Source organism: Azolla caroliniana, unplaced genomic scaffold, assembly GCF_043228905.1.
Source record: "Azolla caroliniana isolate FFs.n. ecotype wild unplaced genomic scaffold, voAzoCaro1.0.p SCAF_3, whole genome shotgun sequence".
NCBI lineage: Eukaryota > Viridiplantae > Streptophyta > Polypodiopsida > Salviniales > Salviniaceae > Azolla > Azolla caroliniana.
Genome location: NW_028230438.1, coordinates 25,199,019 through 25,215,890, shown reverse-complemented (window position 1 = coordinate 25,215,890; position 16,872 = coordinate 25,199,019). Strand labels below are relative to the sequence as shown.

The window sequence follows — 16,872 nt, the reverse complement described above, 5'->3', positions numbered from 1 at the left end:
ATCATCCATTTACAAACACTTCCAAAGAGGAGAGACATTTATAAGAAAAAGTCAATATACAAAAATTGATGCGTTCTAATTCAGCTCAATGGATGAAACAAATTTCTAGTTATAATAATCCCCATTTTGCAAGACAAATTTGCAAGATAAATCATCAATATATCTCTTTCACTTGCAAGTTTGTTGCTGATTCAAAATGTTATCGTACTTGAGATTCTACATGTCAATAAAATGTTGACAAGGCTTGAATCAAAAACCCAAGAGAGGAACTTTTCAACTTGAAACCACAATTTGCAAATTTTGACTACAAGCAATTATATGACAACCGTGTCAATGAAGCTGGTGAATCGAGCAGGTGTTGCAAACATTTTAAGCACTCCAAGCTGTCAATCAAAGAAGGGTGGGAATGGCACTAATTAAAAGCAGATGACATAAAAATAATAATAAAATACATCTGATCACAATAAAAGCAATCCATCCTAAATTGCTAAACATGGTATGTAACTATAAATCCATTTTGTGCGTTATATGCTACTAACTACCTTGATGTGCATAGAAAACTTTTCCACGATTATTAGGTTTTTCATTGATCACAATTTTATCAAGGATATAATAATTACCCTTCTCTCTTCACCATGACCATTATCAACATTGATCAGGAAGCTAACCTAATTATCAACCTCAGCATTACCACAATGCGTAAGTTAATTTAGAAGATTGATTCAAAGAGAAATATATTAAAACAAAAACCCATTGAATGTTTACAGCATCAAACTAAAAAACATATACACAAAAACCATGTGAAATTATAGCACACTTTATGATGAAATAGATGTAGACAGATCTCCAGTTGGTTGTTGAGCATCAACACAGCAAATGAGCATCATCATCATCGGTAAAAACACAACTTTCCCTCTGGCCATCATCACCACCATCCGATAACACCATGACTGACAATCCCATCATCATCATCGCCACTGCCACTGCCACCGCTGCCATCACCAACAGTTAAAACCCCAACTTTTCTTTTGCTCACCATTGTCATCAACATCATCAGGTAAAAACACAACTTTTCTTTATCATCACCATCACCATCCTCACTGCACAGCATGACCTTCTACAAGCACCAGCCCCACTCATAACTCTTAGCACAACCTAATACCTTGCACAAAAACAGTTCTTTTGACAACCAAATTACTTTGGAAATTAGAAAAGACTAGGAAAATATTGATCCAAACGATTCATCAGAGCATTTTCATGTGATCACTCTCTTGCCATCATACAGTTTTTAGTATATATGTGTGTGCATAGAATGAACCATACGTATCTACGTGCATTCGCATTCGAGAATGATTCAATCAAACGTGTATGGTAAATCATCTCAAAGTTGGATTGGATTGACAAGTTGGATTGGGTTGACTAGGGTCTATATTATATATTGATTCACTCTCAATCCTAATAAGTGGACTCTAATCCATTGTGAACCACCAACATAAGTATGGTTGCAATATTTGCATTGTATCACATGCATACTTTTGGGATGCGAATCAAGACATCTCTATCATCCTCACTTTAGAACTTTACAAAAAAATGAGTATGAACTATAGAGATTGAATCAAAATATGTCATTATAAATTATAATCAAACATTCAAAAACTCATAAAACGTATGACATAGGCAGTAGTAGCATAACAACTTACCACTAGGGTGACCTAATTTCTAATAACAAAGAAAGAAAAAAAGAAACGATCAAAAACTCATAAAACGTATATTCGAGAATAAGAAGAAAACATGACATAGGCAGTAGTAGCATAACAACTTACCACTAGGGTGACCTAATTTCTAATAACAAAGAAAGAAAGAAAAAGGAACATGACACTAACATAAAAATTTGCCATGACATAGGCAGTAGTAGCATAACAACTTACCACTCGGGTGAGCTAATTTCTAATAACAAAGAAAGAAAGAAAAAGAAGAAAAAGGAACATGACACTAACATAAAAATTTGCCATGACACTAACAAGAGGATATGAGAAAGTTGGGAATTGAACCCAAGTCACAAATAATAGTAGCACAACAACTTACCACTAGGTTGTGCTTAGTTGTAATAATAATAAAATAAAAGAAAGAAACTATTATAACACTAGTATGAAATTTTGCTATGACATGGTACTAATGAGAGAGAAAAAGAGATGAGAAAATTGGGAATCGAACCCAAGACGTAGACAGCAATAGCATGACTCCTTACCACTAGGGTGAGCTATATTGTAATGGTAATAAATGAAAAAAAAGAAAGAAAAAAGGAGCACGTATTTTTCCCATTTCAAACGTGTTCGTTTCCAAACGTTGGAATGCTTGCACGAACATGAATATTACGTTCTATGTGTGTATGTATGCACATACATAGCCAAAATAAGAAAAAAACTAATTTAAGAGAATTCACAAATTGCAGCATCTGGGGGGAATGCACATCAATTCCTGTATTTGTTTTGCATGAGCTCATAAAATTCCCCTTCAACCAACACCTGAACTGAGATTGACAATAATGCAAAACAAGTATATAATAAAGACTAAGGAATATTGAAGAGAGAACAACATTACATAGAGAACCAGGTAAAAATATAGGTTGAGAAGTCCATTGCGTAGCATTAAATACGCACAATATTTACAAACAAACGGGGAACACACTTACATGAAGAAATATACATAGAAAACCAGGGATAGAAGAGAAAGTTATATATATAGTACGTACCTAATCATCAGAACTATGTGAAGGTGAATCAATAGATGGGCTTCGGCTATGACTCCTCGCAGAAACACAATTGAGGGATGGGCTCCTGGGGCTTTGCGGTCGTGGAGATGTACTATGAGCCTTATCTGGAATTGTACTCCGGGGCCGTGTAGGAGATACAAAGAGATTACTTTCTCTAGATTTATGAGTCCTTCAATGAAAGATGAAAGAATTCATTGAATACATAATCATTACCTTCAACCAAACAAACACATCACTAGTTTGAGTTTGGGAAATATCTAAATTACCTATCACACATGGTCTATTAGCAAATTTTATCCTCAGCATTTTTCAAAAAAATGTCCATATTATTATTACTTGGTCACAAAGGTAGTATATATTAACTTTTGATTTTCATTATTTCTTCCTTAAATATTGTGATCACACTATACCACTCCTATTCAGAGTCAAGAAACATAGGCTACAGTAATACTCACCGATATCAAGCAACCAAGTAAGTTTGCGACCTACATAGTTTGTCTCTACTCTCATTGTGAACATTTGAATTAAGAAAGCCAATTACGCTACTCATTTGAATCTATTCTAATAAAGCAACCAAATAAATCAAACAATCATGCTATCTGATCTAGTCAAGAAATATCAAGCTATCCAGACAAGAAATCAAACCATCTTACCTAATCAATTTATACACTTTGGCAATCACACTCTCTGATTTAATCAAGATGTCCAAGGGTTTTATTGATATTTCGTAAGACGAAGGGCATACTTGATATCGGCCCATAATAAGGAGGGTATTTCTTTTATACATACCTTTTAGCATAAGGAGACTCTTCCTCAGTGTAAAATTCACGCCTCTGAAAGTCTTCACCTTTCCTCGTTTGAACTTGGCTGCTAGTTCTATTACGATATGTAGCTGGGCTCCGACTACTACTCATGCTACAACTAAAACTCCGTGCATATCTCCTTGATGAATGCCTCTCCATGTCGCAATATTGATCTCTATCTCTACCTCTAACTCTATCCCTATCTCTATCCCTATCCCGACTATGGCTACGCATATGATGACGATAATATTCATCTCGATCCCTGCACCAATATATAAATCACATAACATTCATGTCTTTAAATAACATAAAATTCGTATCTATTGCATAAGTAATTAACATTTAAAAAAGAATCAAAAACCTCAACCATTTTTTTTTCTATAGGTTGAATCGCTTTTCCGACCTTGCCGACTGGGAAGACAATGGCAGTGAATTAATTTTACAAACAAAGCCAAATTCCAAACACAGAAAAAATGGGGAGTATGCACAAGACATAAACATTATTGCTGTAAATATAAGCTCACATTGATTCCGCATTGGGACCATATTTTGCAAATTGAACCATAATCTCTCTACCATCGACCACCTTCCCTATATAATCAAAATCCATATAACAAAAGTCGACACCTCAATAATGAGTCCAACCTCTAGATAACTTCAGAGATATGTCTATAAATAGTCATTATTTTTAATTATTGCAATAGTCATCGTTTAAGTATTGTAATAGTCGTGTTTAAGCATTGTAACAGTCATGTTACCATCTAACTGGTCAACTGCCTTCCGAGTCTCTTCAACGTACTTGTACCGAACAAACGCAAAACCTCAAGATTCAGCACTCCTGTGTATGATTACAGTTTAAAGAGAAAGTAGGTAGCAAATTGTTTTATGCGGGATAAGCCAAAAATGTTGCTTACCTTCTATCACGAGGTATGAAGATATCAACAACCTTCCCATATCGATCAAATAGAGGGAAAAGGTCATCTGCACTAATTCCTGATTCAAAGAAGAAGAAAAGCTCCAATTTAGCAAATAATGTATGCATAAACCAAACTATGTCTAACCATAAGAAAAACTGAAGAAAGATTAAAATAAAGAGAACTTGCCTGAGGGAAGGAAGAAATGGAATGCATATATGTTTGAAGTATGAGTTTCAAATAAGGATTGAGAGAGACTTTAAAGACAAGCTGAATAAAAGAATGGAAAAAGAAAATTGAAAATAAACATTGAAAGATGCTTCGTATAATTTGCATGTTCATGATGATGGTAATATCAAACATACAGTGAGTGCATCCTCAGTAAACTCCAAAGATATACATACATACATAGTGTGCATATATGAAAGAAAACTTGAAAGAGGGACGGCAAAGAAAACATTGAAAGACAAAGATTTTTATTTTTTTTCTGAGAACGGCATGAGATAGAAAAGTTTGCAAGAAACATTGAAATGATATTGAGAGTAATTTACAGACAGAGTGAGAGAAAGATGGAAACGAAACAAAAAAATTTAAATTTTACGGATTTCGGAAAACCGAAGGCTTGAAAAAAAGAAACGAAATAAACAGGAAACAAAGAAAGGAGGAAGGGAAGGTTGAAAGAAAGACAGAAAACGAGAAGAGGGGGCGGAGATGACTTACTGAAGGTAATGTTGAGGATTAAGGAGAGAGAGAGAGAGAGAGAGAGAGTAGGTGTCGCTGATATCAGGAGGTCCTGAGCGCCCAAAGTGAGACATGCCGAGCTTCTTCTTCATGATGAGAATGATGATGATGATGGCGATGGCGATGGCGATGGCGATGGCGATGGCCGACTCTGAACCATATATAATATGAAGAGAAATTTGAAATTTTAGTTTCTGTGTTGAGCGAGGGTGGGGAAATTAGAGAAGACGGCTGCACAAATTGAAACCCTATCAAACGGTTTTAGGGTTTTAGGGTGTTACTTAAGTTTTTTGCTTTGATCATCTAACATATATACATATAAGTTTATACCTATCAATAATCACTCTTTTGTGATTTACAGATTCTATTATTAAGATACATATTGTATGCCAATATCATCACCACTACATACATACTGTGCAATGTACTCTCATGTAATAATCTAAATTTTTACTAATCTGACTAATCCCATGTAATGAATGATTTCAATCGTTTATTGACTTGCTCATGTCTCTCGGACTAAAAAGCATGTGGATAAAGTTAAGTTTCTGCTTGTTCCGATGGCACGCCTCTGGGTTTCGTTTTAGACGATAGTGATCAATCAAATGAGCAAGATTTGGCATGTTCGGACAAGTTCCAGCCTCCAAATGACTTCGTTGCCAGACATGAGGGATGAATTGTTTTATGAGTCGTTTCAATGGCTATTTGGATGAAGTACACTGAACTCGCAACTAGACGTCCCCAAACTCTGAATTATAGGTGGAAGGTTGGAACTCTCTTGTCAATTTTCATGTGGATTACCACCTACCTTTGAAATTGATCAACACGCATAATTAACAATGGTACTCTCTACCAACTTCTATTCATTAATTGAGTCGTGTTAGGACAAGTACATACAAGTGTCGTCCCTATTGATTTGGTGAAGTTGGCAAACGGAAGTCATACATTCTTGTCTATTTGATAGTGAATATAATAATGCATTCTCAATCACAATGAGTGAGCAAATCACAATGGATGCATGGGGGGGGCAATGATGACAATATTGTTAATTCTTTTGCTCTAAGAAAATGTCAAGGAGACCATTCTTTCTTTTTTTCAAAACAAATTGTCCTTCCATTAGTTATAAAGAAAGGTCATAAGAGTTACATCATACAAAGTATTTATTCCCAAGCCCGTCTTGTGTAGACAAGGAAACCATTCTTTGATTTGTATTTCCACAAATTAGCTAGTGGTTGCTTCCAAATTATATTGTTTTGAACCACAAAATCACTTTCCAAACAAAGTCATGGATATGTGTACTCAAGCTATTTTGAACTAGACAAGCATTAAATAAATAACACTTTTGAGTTTACATAAATACCTTTTTGGTTGTATCATGTTGCCAAAATAGTTTGAAGGCATTCCACCTAAAAATCTCATGTGCATTCTTGGCTAAGAAATCAATGAAAGAAAATTTGATTCACCATATGTAGCAATCCATGCATAGGCCACCTTACAAATTTCCAATACATCAGCAAAAAGTTCAATTGCATCAATCAGAGTTTGCAAATGTTTAGTTATATATTAGGGCACAAAGCTATCATCAACAACATATGGTTAAGTGTTTGATGATGACAAATTTACACCTTGCAAGTATAAAGCAAGTAAAGGATGAGAAGTAATTGCATACAATAGGGTGTTTAGAGGACAACCTTTTGCAACTAATTATTTCTCCAAAAAACCAATTCTAAATACAAGGAAGATTTGCCACCTTAGTAGAAATGTAACCATTCTATGGGATGCACACCATGATATAAAGATATATCTTTTAGACTATTAGGGCACCTCATCTACAATAGGCTTCAATTCTCTATATCATTCATCACCAAGGTCAAATCCATCCATGTGTAGTTCTTTATATATCATGCAAAAACAATTTAGTTCATGTGAATAGATGAACAAAAACTTCCGTTAAATTTGTATGAGAAACTTTAGTAATTTGTAAGCATAATATTGAGCCTTCTCTAAGAGTTAAGATTGGGAGTGAATACCATGAGGTGTAACTTGTGTGCCTACAACTACAAACTTGTGATGTAAAAAATGAACACATTTAATAATTAAGGTGTTGAATTCAATACCACTATTAGGTACCCTTCATTGTAAATTATTTGTAAAGTGACTACATACCCTAAAACTAAATGTCAAAACCCTAAAAAAGAAAGAAGTCGAAGAAGAAGCAAACCAAAAAGAAAGAAGTTGGAGGAAAAAGAAGTCAAAGAAAAAGTTATGAACTTTGCACCTATCACATTTTAAGAATAACTCTAACTACTAGGCCATTCACTATTAATAAGAATATTTTTACTTTGTCATTTTATTATTGTTAATTTTTTGAAGTTAGACACGACAAGCTTTGAGTCGGGCTCCTCATGACAGACATTGTCAACTTTTTATCCACATCGAACGGTGTAGATCGCACGCACCCTCAATTGAGCAACTTGCACCGTTTGTGCCCACGATTCCCTCACTTGGCCTATTTAATATTTGGTAGTAGTTAGACTCGAGCATTTATGTAATGTATGTAGGTATGTAGTTATGTAGTTATGTGAGAGGAGGCATACTCAAGTGCAAATCCATTTCTCATGAATACAATGATTGCTTCAGTCACCTTGATGGGAGGACAAACACTTTGTCAGTTCTCAGTGTAAGAGTTGTAGAGAGAATTGCGGCTCTACAGTGGAGCACAATGCATAGTAATGTCTAGTCCACAAATGCTTCGGCTCTAGGATGTTATTGGGCCTCTATAGTCAATGAATGTAATGATCTACCTGTGGACATTTTGTGTGTAGGTAGGAAGGCTTTGGGCAAGGCCTACAACTTTGGATGATATATGGGCACACAATCAATTGCATGTCTTTCATACCTAGAATCCCAAGGGATTATGATATATTATCATACCTAGAATCCTATAGGAATGGACTCAAAGCTTTCATCATTTTACCTAGTTTGATCCAAATGGTCTCAATTGTTGCTACTTGCGAACTATTGCTTCTGTCAAATCCTTTTATGTGCCTTCCTTTTCCACCATACTTGGGTTTAGAAAGAGCATTGGCAATTCTCGAGATGTGGCCCATTGAAAACTATTATTTCTAAATAGATCAAATGGACAACAAGATAGCTTGCATCGAATGTCAACATGGCATAAGTACAACTTTAATAAATCAACCAACTTTATTAATGACACATTCATGTATAGACGTTTACAAATGTCAATTTTGATTTGTGTGCTCCCACTTCACTCACTTGGATGTTGAGAGGATGTGTAGAAGCTTGATGTGTAGGACCACAATAAGCAGCCAAGGAACCCAAAAGTGCTTGTCAACTTCAAGGTGGACTCTACTTCAACTTAAATGAATGTAGCCATTGCTATTGTCACTACTATCAAATCATTAAGGCTTCTCACTAGCATGCCAAGCCATCATATTACATTAATTGTATGTATGAGCATGGACACTCATACAAAACTCATTTTTCAAACAATCAAATTAATCAATCATCCTGATCTTCATTAATAATTGATCCACTAATTATTTGTATGAAATTTGACAAGGAATTATCTAGAGAGACATCACAAAACTTGGTAACACGTTTCTTGCTATCCATACATTTTAAGAAAAGACTAGAAAATTCTCAGTTTATATCGAAGAACAGATAGATTTTGATACATGCAAGTATCAAGAAAGATAAATATCCCATATTTTCTGTCATACAAATACACTTGCTTGGTGATGCAAAGCCTGAAACTCATAAAGCATAACTGAAGCTTTTCCATGTGGTCTCAAAATATAAACAAATAGCATTTTAAGGGTTACAGTGAGAGCATTTTAACCTCTCAAGAAAGGCTTCCTACATAGTTCTAGAAAGTGGTCAAAACCATTGAATTAAAATGATACAAAAACTAAACCATCTTCACCTGTTCACACGTGAGATATGATATATATTATTATATCATAGGTTCATACATATTACACCCACAGATTACTTGGTTTTCCTCTATGCACAAAATGAATAAATAGCACATCATAAAAACAAGATGAAACTTGCGAGGCCTAAGTTTTTCTTCGTTTCGGAGAGGAAACGTCGCTTTTTGTTTCTTGAATCTCTGAATAATGTCTTTTATATTTCTACGATAATTTGAAAATGGATTTCATCGACTCGTATACAAGGTAGCTTAAAGCAGCTGATGGTAGAACCTGGCATTAACAAGGAATTACAAAAGTTAACTTGGAGAGAGAAAAAAAATAAAGTGATGTGGTTCAATGCCATACCCACAAGTCTAGTGATAGAAGATTGGGAGAGAAACAAAGACAAGCAAACAAAAACTATATCATGGAAGGGAAAGAATGAAAGATGGCCATGCAAAACACTATTCAAATATGAGCAACAGCATAAGAGAACAAAGAAATATTATTAAACTTACAGCTGATTGAAGAAAAACGAAATGAAAATATTACGTTAGTGTCTCTAAAATGCGTAAGTGACGTATGAGACTAAATAACATCCATGCAAATCTTAATATTGAACCTAGAGTTAATTGGGAGAGAAAGAAAGATATTAACATCTTTTAAGAGTCCAAAATGGCATATAAGACCAAATAAGTGATTACACTTAAAATGGTGTCTCAAGTTTGAGAACACCAAACCAAACTAATTTAACCACACAAAAAGGTAAACAGAAATAGCCTAAGACGTGACTAAAGAATCTCATCACCTATGCATGTAAGCTTCTCAAATTTAGATATATTGTAGTTTTTGTCTTTGAAAGATCTCTAGCATTAGGTTGATCCAAACTGGAAAGGTCTCTAAAGTGAAGAAATTACCTATAATGGCGGGATATTTTCAACGAGAGGGTGATGAGATTGTCATCCACAAGGCCAAGGCCTATGTGCCTGACAAGTCACCCTCTATTTTTCTTTATTCCCCAAACGCTGGATTCTGTCCCAAGGGAACGTCACCTACCAAAACTCCTTGCATTTAAACTCTCTTTGTCATGAATATATGTATTATATGCATTCAGACTTCCCCAAAAGGTAGCCTACTACAAAGATCATTTCAAGAACTTTTCAGAGGATGGATTTGTACAAAGATCGAAATACATGGATGTCTACATGCCCCATAGGGTGCTCACAAAGCAATAGGAAACCTCAAAGTTTCATCTCACCAACTAGAGATTGAGGCAGGACAAGAACTTTGTATACCTAGAGCTAAAAGATTCTGCAAATTATGTGAAGAAAAGTCTGAATGTAGTTTTGTGAGTAGATGCCAGTTCTCAACCACATCAGAAAGACGTATGCTTCCCTCTACACTGACTCCACGACCATTCAATAAATGATGTGAGTACCAAGATGTAAGGCAGATGGGCTATACCATCACAAGATCATGGACATCACTGCACTCAATAAACTTTGTCATAACTTCATTTCACCACACCAACAACCAACCTTGGACACCAAGCCCAGTCATCACTTCTTTAATAGACATTGATAATGTGGATACAAATCAAAAGTGGGAATCTTAGAGAACTACATAGAGCAACTTGCTACTTCCCACCTGCCTACTCGAGGTTTGTGCCTCTTGGAACATCATCATATCTGCCATCATATAATAATATCATCAGATTTGATGCTACGGGAGTCTAGTACTATTAGGAGACTTCAGTGCACAACATAATGATGAACAAACAACCATGTTTGACGTGGGCAAAGCTATGTGTGGAGAAGTCATGGCAGAAGAAGTTGGTCTAAAGCAGCAACCTCAAGATATGAGTGAAGTAGCAAAAATATCGCACATACTTCTACCCTTGGGAAGTGTACATGGATTTCTGATATATAATGGTTTCTCCATCTCATACCCGAAATAACAGAGTTCTCTATCTCTAATAGACCTATTGGCTTGGCAGCAGATCATGCATATCTACGCTTTGAGGTGAAGGATGGATGAAAAGAGGGTGAATATGTTAAGAAGGAGAGAGCTGGCTAAATACCAATTTGCCTGGGAAAGTTTGTGTATAATAGTGGAGTATACAATAGCATCGAGAATTGTAAATACAGGGTAATTTCCTTTATTAAACATCTTTGCATTAGAATTCCAAATAATGATTTGGAATAGCCTTGGATCACCACCATGGACAGTAGATATGGTTTTCTTAAATTGAACGTCTTGATCATCCATGAGGTATTTTAATTTCTGAGAGACAAAAAAGCCAAAACACAAAATGAAGTGAAATCAATGTTTGAACATAAACCTGAATGGTACTCGGCGTTACACCAGAGAAAAGAGCACCAAATCCATCTCGATCCACGATCGTTTGAAAGGCTGCAAGCAATCCTATTTTAGCTGTTGATTGCTGAAGTTGAAGTTGTCTTCTTACAACCTCAAGTGGGTAAGTAACAACCTCTGCACATGCTCCCGCTATTGCACCATATATAAGAGTTCTAATTGGGCCCACTTCTAGTTGAGGGCTAACATTATTATTTTCATGAGATATAACACCATCTGTATTGCTACTTGATTTCTCTCTTCTCGCTTCCATAATAAGCCTCTGTAGTTCTCTTTGTGCCTTTGGTGATTGCAAATATTGTGCTTTAAGTATGTCATAAACTCCATAAAAAACTGCACCAGAGGGAACCATGCTTAGAAGAGCTGGAAAAAGACCCTTGTATAAAGAGAGAAAGCCCTCTCTCTGAATCATTTGATTAAAGCAACCAAGCATTCCGCCTAAAGCTTCACCCCCAGGAGCAATGAGTCGAGTTCTCATCTGAAATCGTGTTTAAAAAAACCCAAGTTTAGCGTAATTTGGCATTTGAAACATTAGAAATGTGAAGTTAGAATATAGAACCTACGATCTCAAGGGAATTCTAGAAAAGCTGTGAGTCTTGATAAAAATTTCCCTTAAAATAAACTTCCTTATGTTAAATAAAGCATTTCACTTTGGGGCATTCTTAAATGTAATATAGAGATGCACTTCTCTAGTGGGCTGATCCACTCACAATTTACCAATTTCAGATTTATTTATTCTATACTCTATCCCCTTATTTTATACCCATGTATTTTAATAAAAGTCAAGTTTATACCTCTTACTAATTGTACCCATGCATAGTCAACCCTATTTTAGATAATTTTACCAGACATCCTATAAGACTCACACAGATGCCATATTCAATCTCATAGATCTCTTTGGCCTTTCATAGACAATGCTATAACTGTTCAATTCATATCTAGCGCCCCATAAACAAAATGCAATATAGTTCTTTAGTTCAAGTATACCGTGTCAAGAGGAAAACATAACAGCGTAGCTGCAGCACCTGATGCAGCTCCAGCTGTAAGACGGTCAAGATTTGTAACCTCACTTTTACCTTGCTTCTCAAGGATGTCTTTACAGAACAAATCATAAGCCAAGAAGTTAATGGACTTGAATGGGACCATCCTAAGAAGATTTAGAATGTTTCCTTTCCAAAATCCACTCAATCCTTCAGTAATCCATATTCCTTGTATCACATGAACCCAGCTATGTTTCGCTCCGCCAACTATATATGCAAGCTTTAATCTCTCCAGAGGAGCAACTGAAGTCCTACAAGAACAAAACAATCTCAAACATCAGAGGTATAATGAATGTTTCAGAAATATGACATATTGCTAAACCTTGTGGATCTGCAGATGTGTTGAATTTTGCCCTTAATTTGTATTTAGAATGAGAATCATTTACAACAAAATATATTTATCACTGGAGGTTCCATACCTATAACAAATTTCAAATAAATATGCTCTTCAACTTCCATACTTCACATTTGTAAACCATGGGTGATTGACAAACTAGAGAAGGATAATTGGAGAGGGGAAGAGAGGTTGCAGCAGAGACCACAGCCAACAGCTAGAGAGTGCAATAGTGACAAACCAACAGCAAAAAAAGGTGGGAAATGACCGCAAAAGATTTCGTCCAAATCACTATGTGGTTTAGGAAAATTGAAAAAAGAATGTAGTTTCCTGAACGTAAGTGACTACAGGCCCAATATCAAACTACTAGTTCATATTGAACTTTCTATATGCACACGAGGCAGAAAGAAATTTTAGTCAGAAATAACAATCAAGCAATGGTTTCAATGCATCTAGATTCTTGCACCATGCTTTCAATTGATTCTACAAGAAACAAATCAAAATCCATTCCTCACCTGCGTGAATGACCCTGAATTCCAGTTTCACAAAATCATTATTATGTGCATTTTTCAAAAGCTACAAAAATCCATTTTGCTTTGACATAATGCATTGAGCTTATCCAAGATGGCAATATGTTACTTAGCAAGAGAGTTTCATCTTCATTATATTAGAAATCCTCTCCACCTATTCACATCTACCTTCTTGCAATATAATTGTGCACATATTACAATTTTGCCAAAATCTTTCCTTCTTGTAGGTGAAGAATTGAATAAATTCTTAACAAAAGAAATCTGAAAACCAAAATCATAGCTTGGATTCGCATCCATTGGTAAACCCCAAGCACAAGATGTTGGATTTGTCTGTTTCATGGTCTTGGCATTTGTAGACCAAAATCTTATTTTAGAAACCTCTCTCATTAAACAATTGAGTTCCATCAAACAAACTTCTGCAAAGCCCATGCCAAACCAGGGCCCCTTTTTACACTGCAATGAAGGTGTGTTCAGAGTTCTAACAAAGAATTTTTCGTCAATACTTCATCTATAATGCCAGCCTCTCTAGATTTTAATTGAAAACGAACACTTTATATTGTGATATTCCTATGCACATTTATTTGTCTTCGGAATTCAGAGATCAAAAAGCTAGATTTATATATATATATATATATATATATATCACTATCAAATAATATGATGCTTTCAAGAAATTTGCACGAGTCTGAGAGGTTAAAAACACAGAACATCTGCATCTGTGCTCTATGATTCCACAAAACCAGTGCAAGATGTCAGGATACATTTAAGGACGCCTCGCATGGCCTGAGCTTGTACTTTTTAAATTGTGAATCAAATTTGATTATATACAGTCTAAATAAGGTACTTTTTCCAAGGTTTTGAAATATGTTCAGTGACATCTAGCAAAGCATGGCCTTTTATGTTTAATACTAATTAAAATCTGACTGCTATAGCATGGTAATAGTTCACTCATATAGGAGCAGATCATACATTCAAATCCAATTACACTAAAGCTTATTAACATATCATGAGGCATGAGCAGAATACTTCTTAATTGTGACTCGAAACATTTCAGTTACAAGCAAAATAAGTCTTGTATGTGACTCAAAATTTCCCTATTAAAAATTTAAAATACATACTTAGTTTACATCTCATGCAGAATGATCGCAATACTACATGTAAATTGATGTCTTAAAACATATCCAAGGAAATCTCGCATAACATGATTATAATACTCTTTGATGTGATTTTTATTACTGTTTAAATAGTAAAGCAAGGAATTACCTTGAAATAATAGTAGAGATGGCTCCTGCTACTAAATACTTACTAATGCTTTGAATCTTCTTTGGATCATTCTTTCCATTTTTCTCTAACCCATTGCCCATTCGATTAGGAGTTTCATCTATTTCTTCTTCATTCACATAGCTAATACTCTGACTTGAGCTTAGGGAATTTTGATTCTGTACCAAAGTTCGATTAGATTTATGTCTTTCTGATTGCAATGGATCCTTTCTCGTCTTCTTTTTCTTCTCTAGCTTCTTCTTCGCTGAGATCCTTGATGTACCTTCAACTCTTGTGATGAACTCAAGGGATGGTTTCTCTATAGAAGACAGTGATTTCAATGTAGAAGCTAAAGCAGAGACCATAGACCTTTTATCTGTTACTCGACCTTGTTCATCAAGATCAATAAGTAAATGTTTGGACCTAATGCTAGCTGATACTGATAGAAATGCGAGAGTAGAGAGAGAAGAGAAAGAAGATGTGATAGGGGTATAATGGCCCTTAGATGTAGGTAATGCAAGGATGAATTTACAGACGGAAGAGTTCGTATAAGGGGATGAGAATACAGAAGGAAGGAAAGAAATTTCATTGCCTAAATTTGCAATGTAAGGATATTGTTCTCCTCCTCGACAAGACAAAGATACGAAATCTTTCGCTATGGAGTTTAAAGCTTTGTTTTTCTTGTAGCCTGTAGAAGAAATGTTGCTAGACATGCTGAAAGGAATTTTCTGACCAAAAAGGTGGAGAGAGACAGAGAGAGTAACTATCTATCTTGGAGAATAGATCTATTCAGAAACGAAGGAATTCGAATTAGCAGTTACTAAAATACACATCAGGAAGTAAAGATCTAAAATCTTTCTACATGTAGAAGACAATGAGAAACTATTTGGAAGAAGAGAGGTGCATAGCTCTCTTTAATGAGAAATAAGTGTAACTAATCAATCAATTATTGATCCTAATGTTGCTGATTAAGCAGAATAGAGGAAGTAGATCTATGAAGAAAACCTTTTTAAAAGAGAAAAAGTTTACTAATAAGTAACCAACATTTCCTTAGATCTCCAAAAAACAAAATTATCATGACGTTGCTTAAGCAGAAGAGAAATAGTGATCTATGAAGAAACTTCTTCCCCAGATATCGTCAGAGTCTTGATATGAAGTGAAGATCTCCACCAATTCTGATGTTTTTGAAGAAGAAGAAGAAGATAAACCATATCTACAAAGAAGAGGCGAGCATATAGGATCTATTCGACAAGACATTACCACAATATTCATAATTCTTGACGTAATCAATGGAGTCATAAAATCTCAACAACGCGTTGGTGCTGATGATTGTGCAAGAGATAGGTTCTATAAAGGAGTTTCCATCTGTCGAATAAGCAAATAAATAACAAAATTTCCACGAATTCTGATACCGTCTGATCCAGGAGAGAGAAAGAAGATGTATGAAGAAGAGATCCTGTTTATATAGATCTGTTTATGGACATGAAATTTTCTCTTCTTGAGGTGAAGAAAGAAGCATTCACAAATCCTGATACTGTTGCTGAAGCAAAATCCGCGATCAAACAAGATCTATGAAGAATCGATCATAGAATCATGAAGATTGGTTTCAATACGTGTATATCCTTCTTCAGATGAAGTCATGGTTTGTATATGTACAGATTTAGACATATTTGTGTGCATACGCCGCTAGATATTATGAATAAGCTAAATCTCCTTGACAGCTCAAGTCTAAATCTCGCAGATCCCTTCTCGATAATCAAAATGTACTTACGGGATCGGAGATGAGAGAATAAAAACTCGGCAGAATTTACTGTAGAATGAAATCTTGTCCAAACGAAAGGGACGTTATAGCTCTTTAAAACGTCCTTGAGCTTATCAGACCTCTGATAGGGTCTCGAAGAAGAAGATGATGATGACGACGACGACGATGATGATGATGAGAAGTTAGGGTTTCGCCACGGAAGCTCGAGCAGAACAGGAGATACGGGGGAAAAAGTGATCCAGAGAGAGAACGGGAGAAAGAAAGAAAGAAAGAAAATGCGTGATGAGAGAGAAGACGAGACAAACAATCGAGTTGTGAATGAATTGCAGAGCGAGAGAAGAGAAAGAGAAAGAGAAAGAGCAAAAGTGTGAATTTCGATTCGGGGAGAGATGGGGAGGGTA

At 35.5% G+C, this 16,872-nt stretch overlaps 2 protein-coding genes across 2 annotated transcripts; both read right to left on the bottom strand.

The window, feature by feature from the left end:
* Nucleotides 1-832: 832 nt before the first annotated feature.
* LOC147866828 (uncharacterized) lies at nt 833-4,824 on the bottom strand. Its single transcript, XM_087317542.1, has 6 exons — nt 4,491-4,824; nt 4,335-4,414; nt 3,944-3,987; nt 3,563-3,838; nt 2,753-2,942; nt 833-1,162 (listed from the first exon to the last, which is right to left on the bottom strand). Exons 4-5 carry the CDS (start codon nt 3,808-3,810, stop codon nt 2,753-2,755), a joined length of 438 nt encoding a protein of 145 aa, XP_087173668.1. The 5' UTR covers nt 3,811-3,838; nt 3,944-3,987; nt 4,335-4,414; nt 4,491-4,824; the 3' UTR covers nt 833-1,162.
* A 4,115-nt stretch (nt 4,825-8,939) lies between these two features.
* LOC147866827 (putative mitochondrial adenine nucleotide transporter BTL3) lies at nt 8,940-16,738 on the bottom strand. The gene is made up of 4 exons (XM_087317324.1): nt 14,713-16,738; nt 12,533-12,836; nt 11,511-12,023; nt 8,940-9,460 (listed from the first exon to the last, which is right to left on the bottom strand). Exons 1-4 carry the CDS (start codon nt 15,420-15,422, stop codon nt 9,392-9,394), a joined length of 1,596 nt encoding a protein of 531 aa, XP_087173450.1. The 5' UTR covers nt 15,423-16,738; the 3' UTR covers nt 8,940-9,391.
* Nucleotides 16,739-16,872: the final 134 nt, after the last annotated feature.

Coding starts and splice junctions, on each gene's coding strand:
- LOC147866828 (XM_087317542.1), bottom strand. CDS start 3,810: ATGCGTAGCCATAGTCGGGATAGGGATAGAGATAGGGATAGAGTTAGA. Junction 2,943..3,562: donor GAGTCTCCTTATGCTAAAAG/GTATGTATAAAA, acceptor CTTTCATTGAAG/GACTCATAAATCTAGAGAAA.
- LOC147866827 (XM_087317324.1), bottom strand. CDS start 15,422: ATGTCTAGCAACATTTCTTCTACAGGCTACAAGAAAAACAAAGCTTTA. Junction 12,837..14,712: donor ATCTCTACTATTATTTCAAG/GTAATTCCTTGC, acceptor TTGTTCTTGTAG/GACTTCAGTTGCTCCTCTGG. Junction 9,461..11,510: donor TAACGCCGAGTACCATTCAG/GTTTATGTTCAA, acceptor TGTTAATGCCAG/GTTCTACCATCAGCTGCTTT.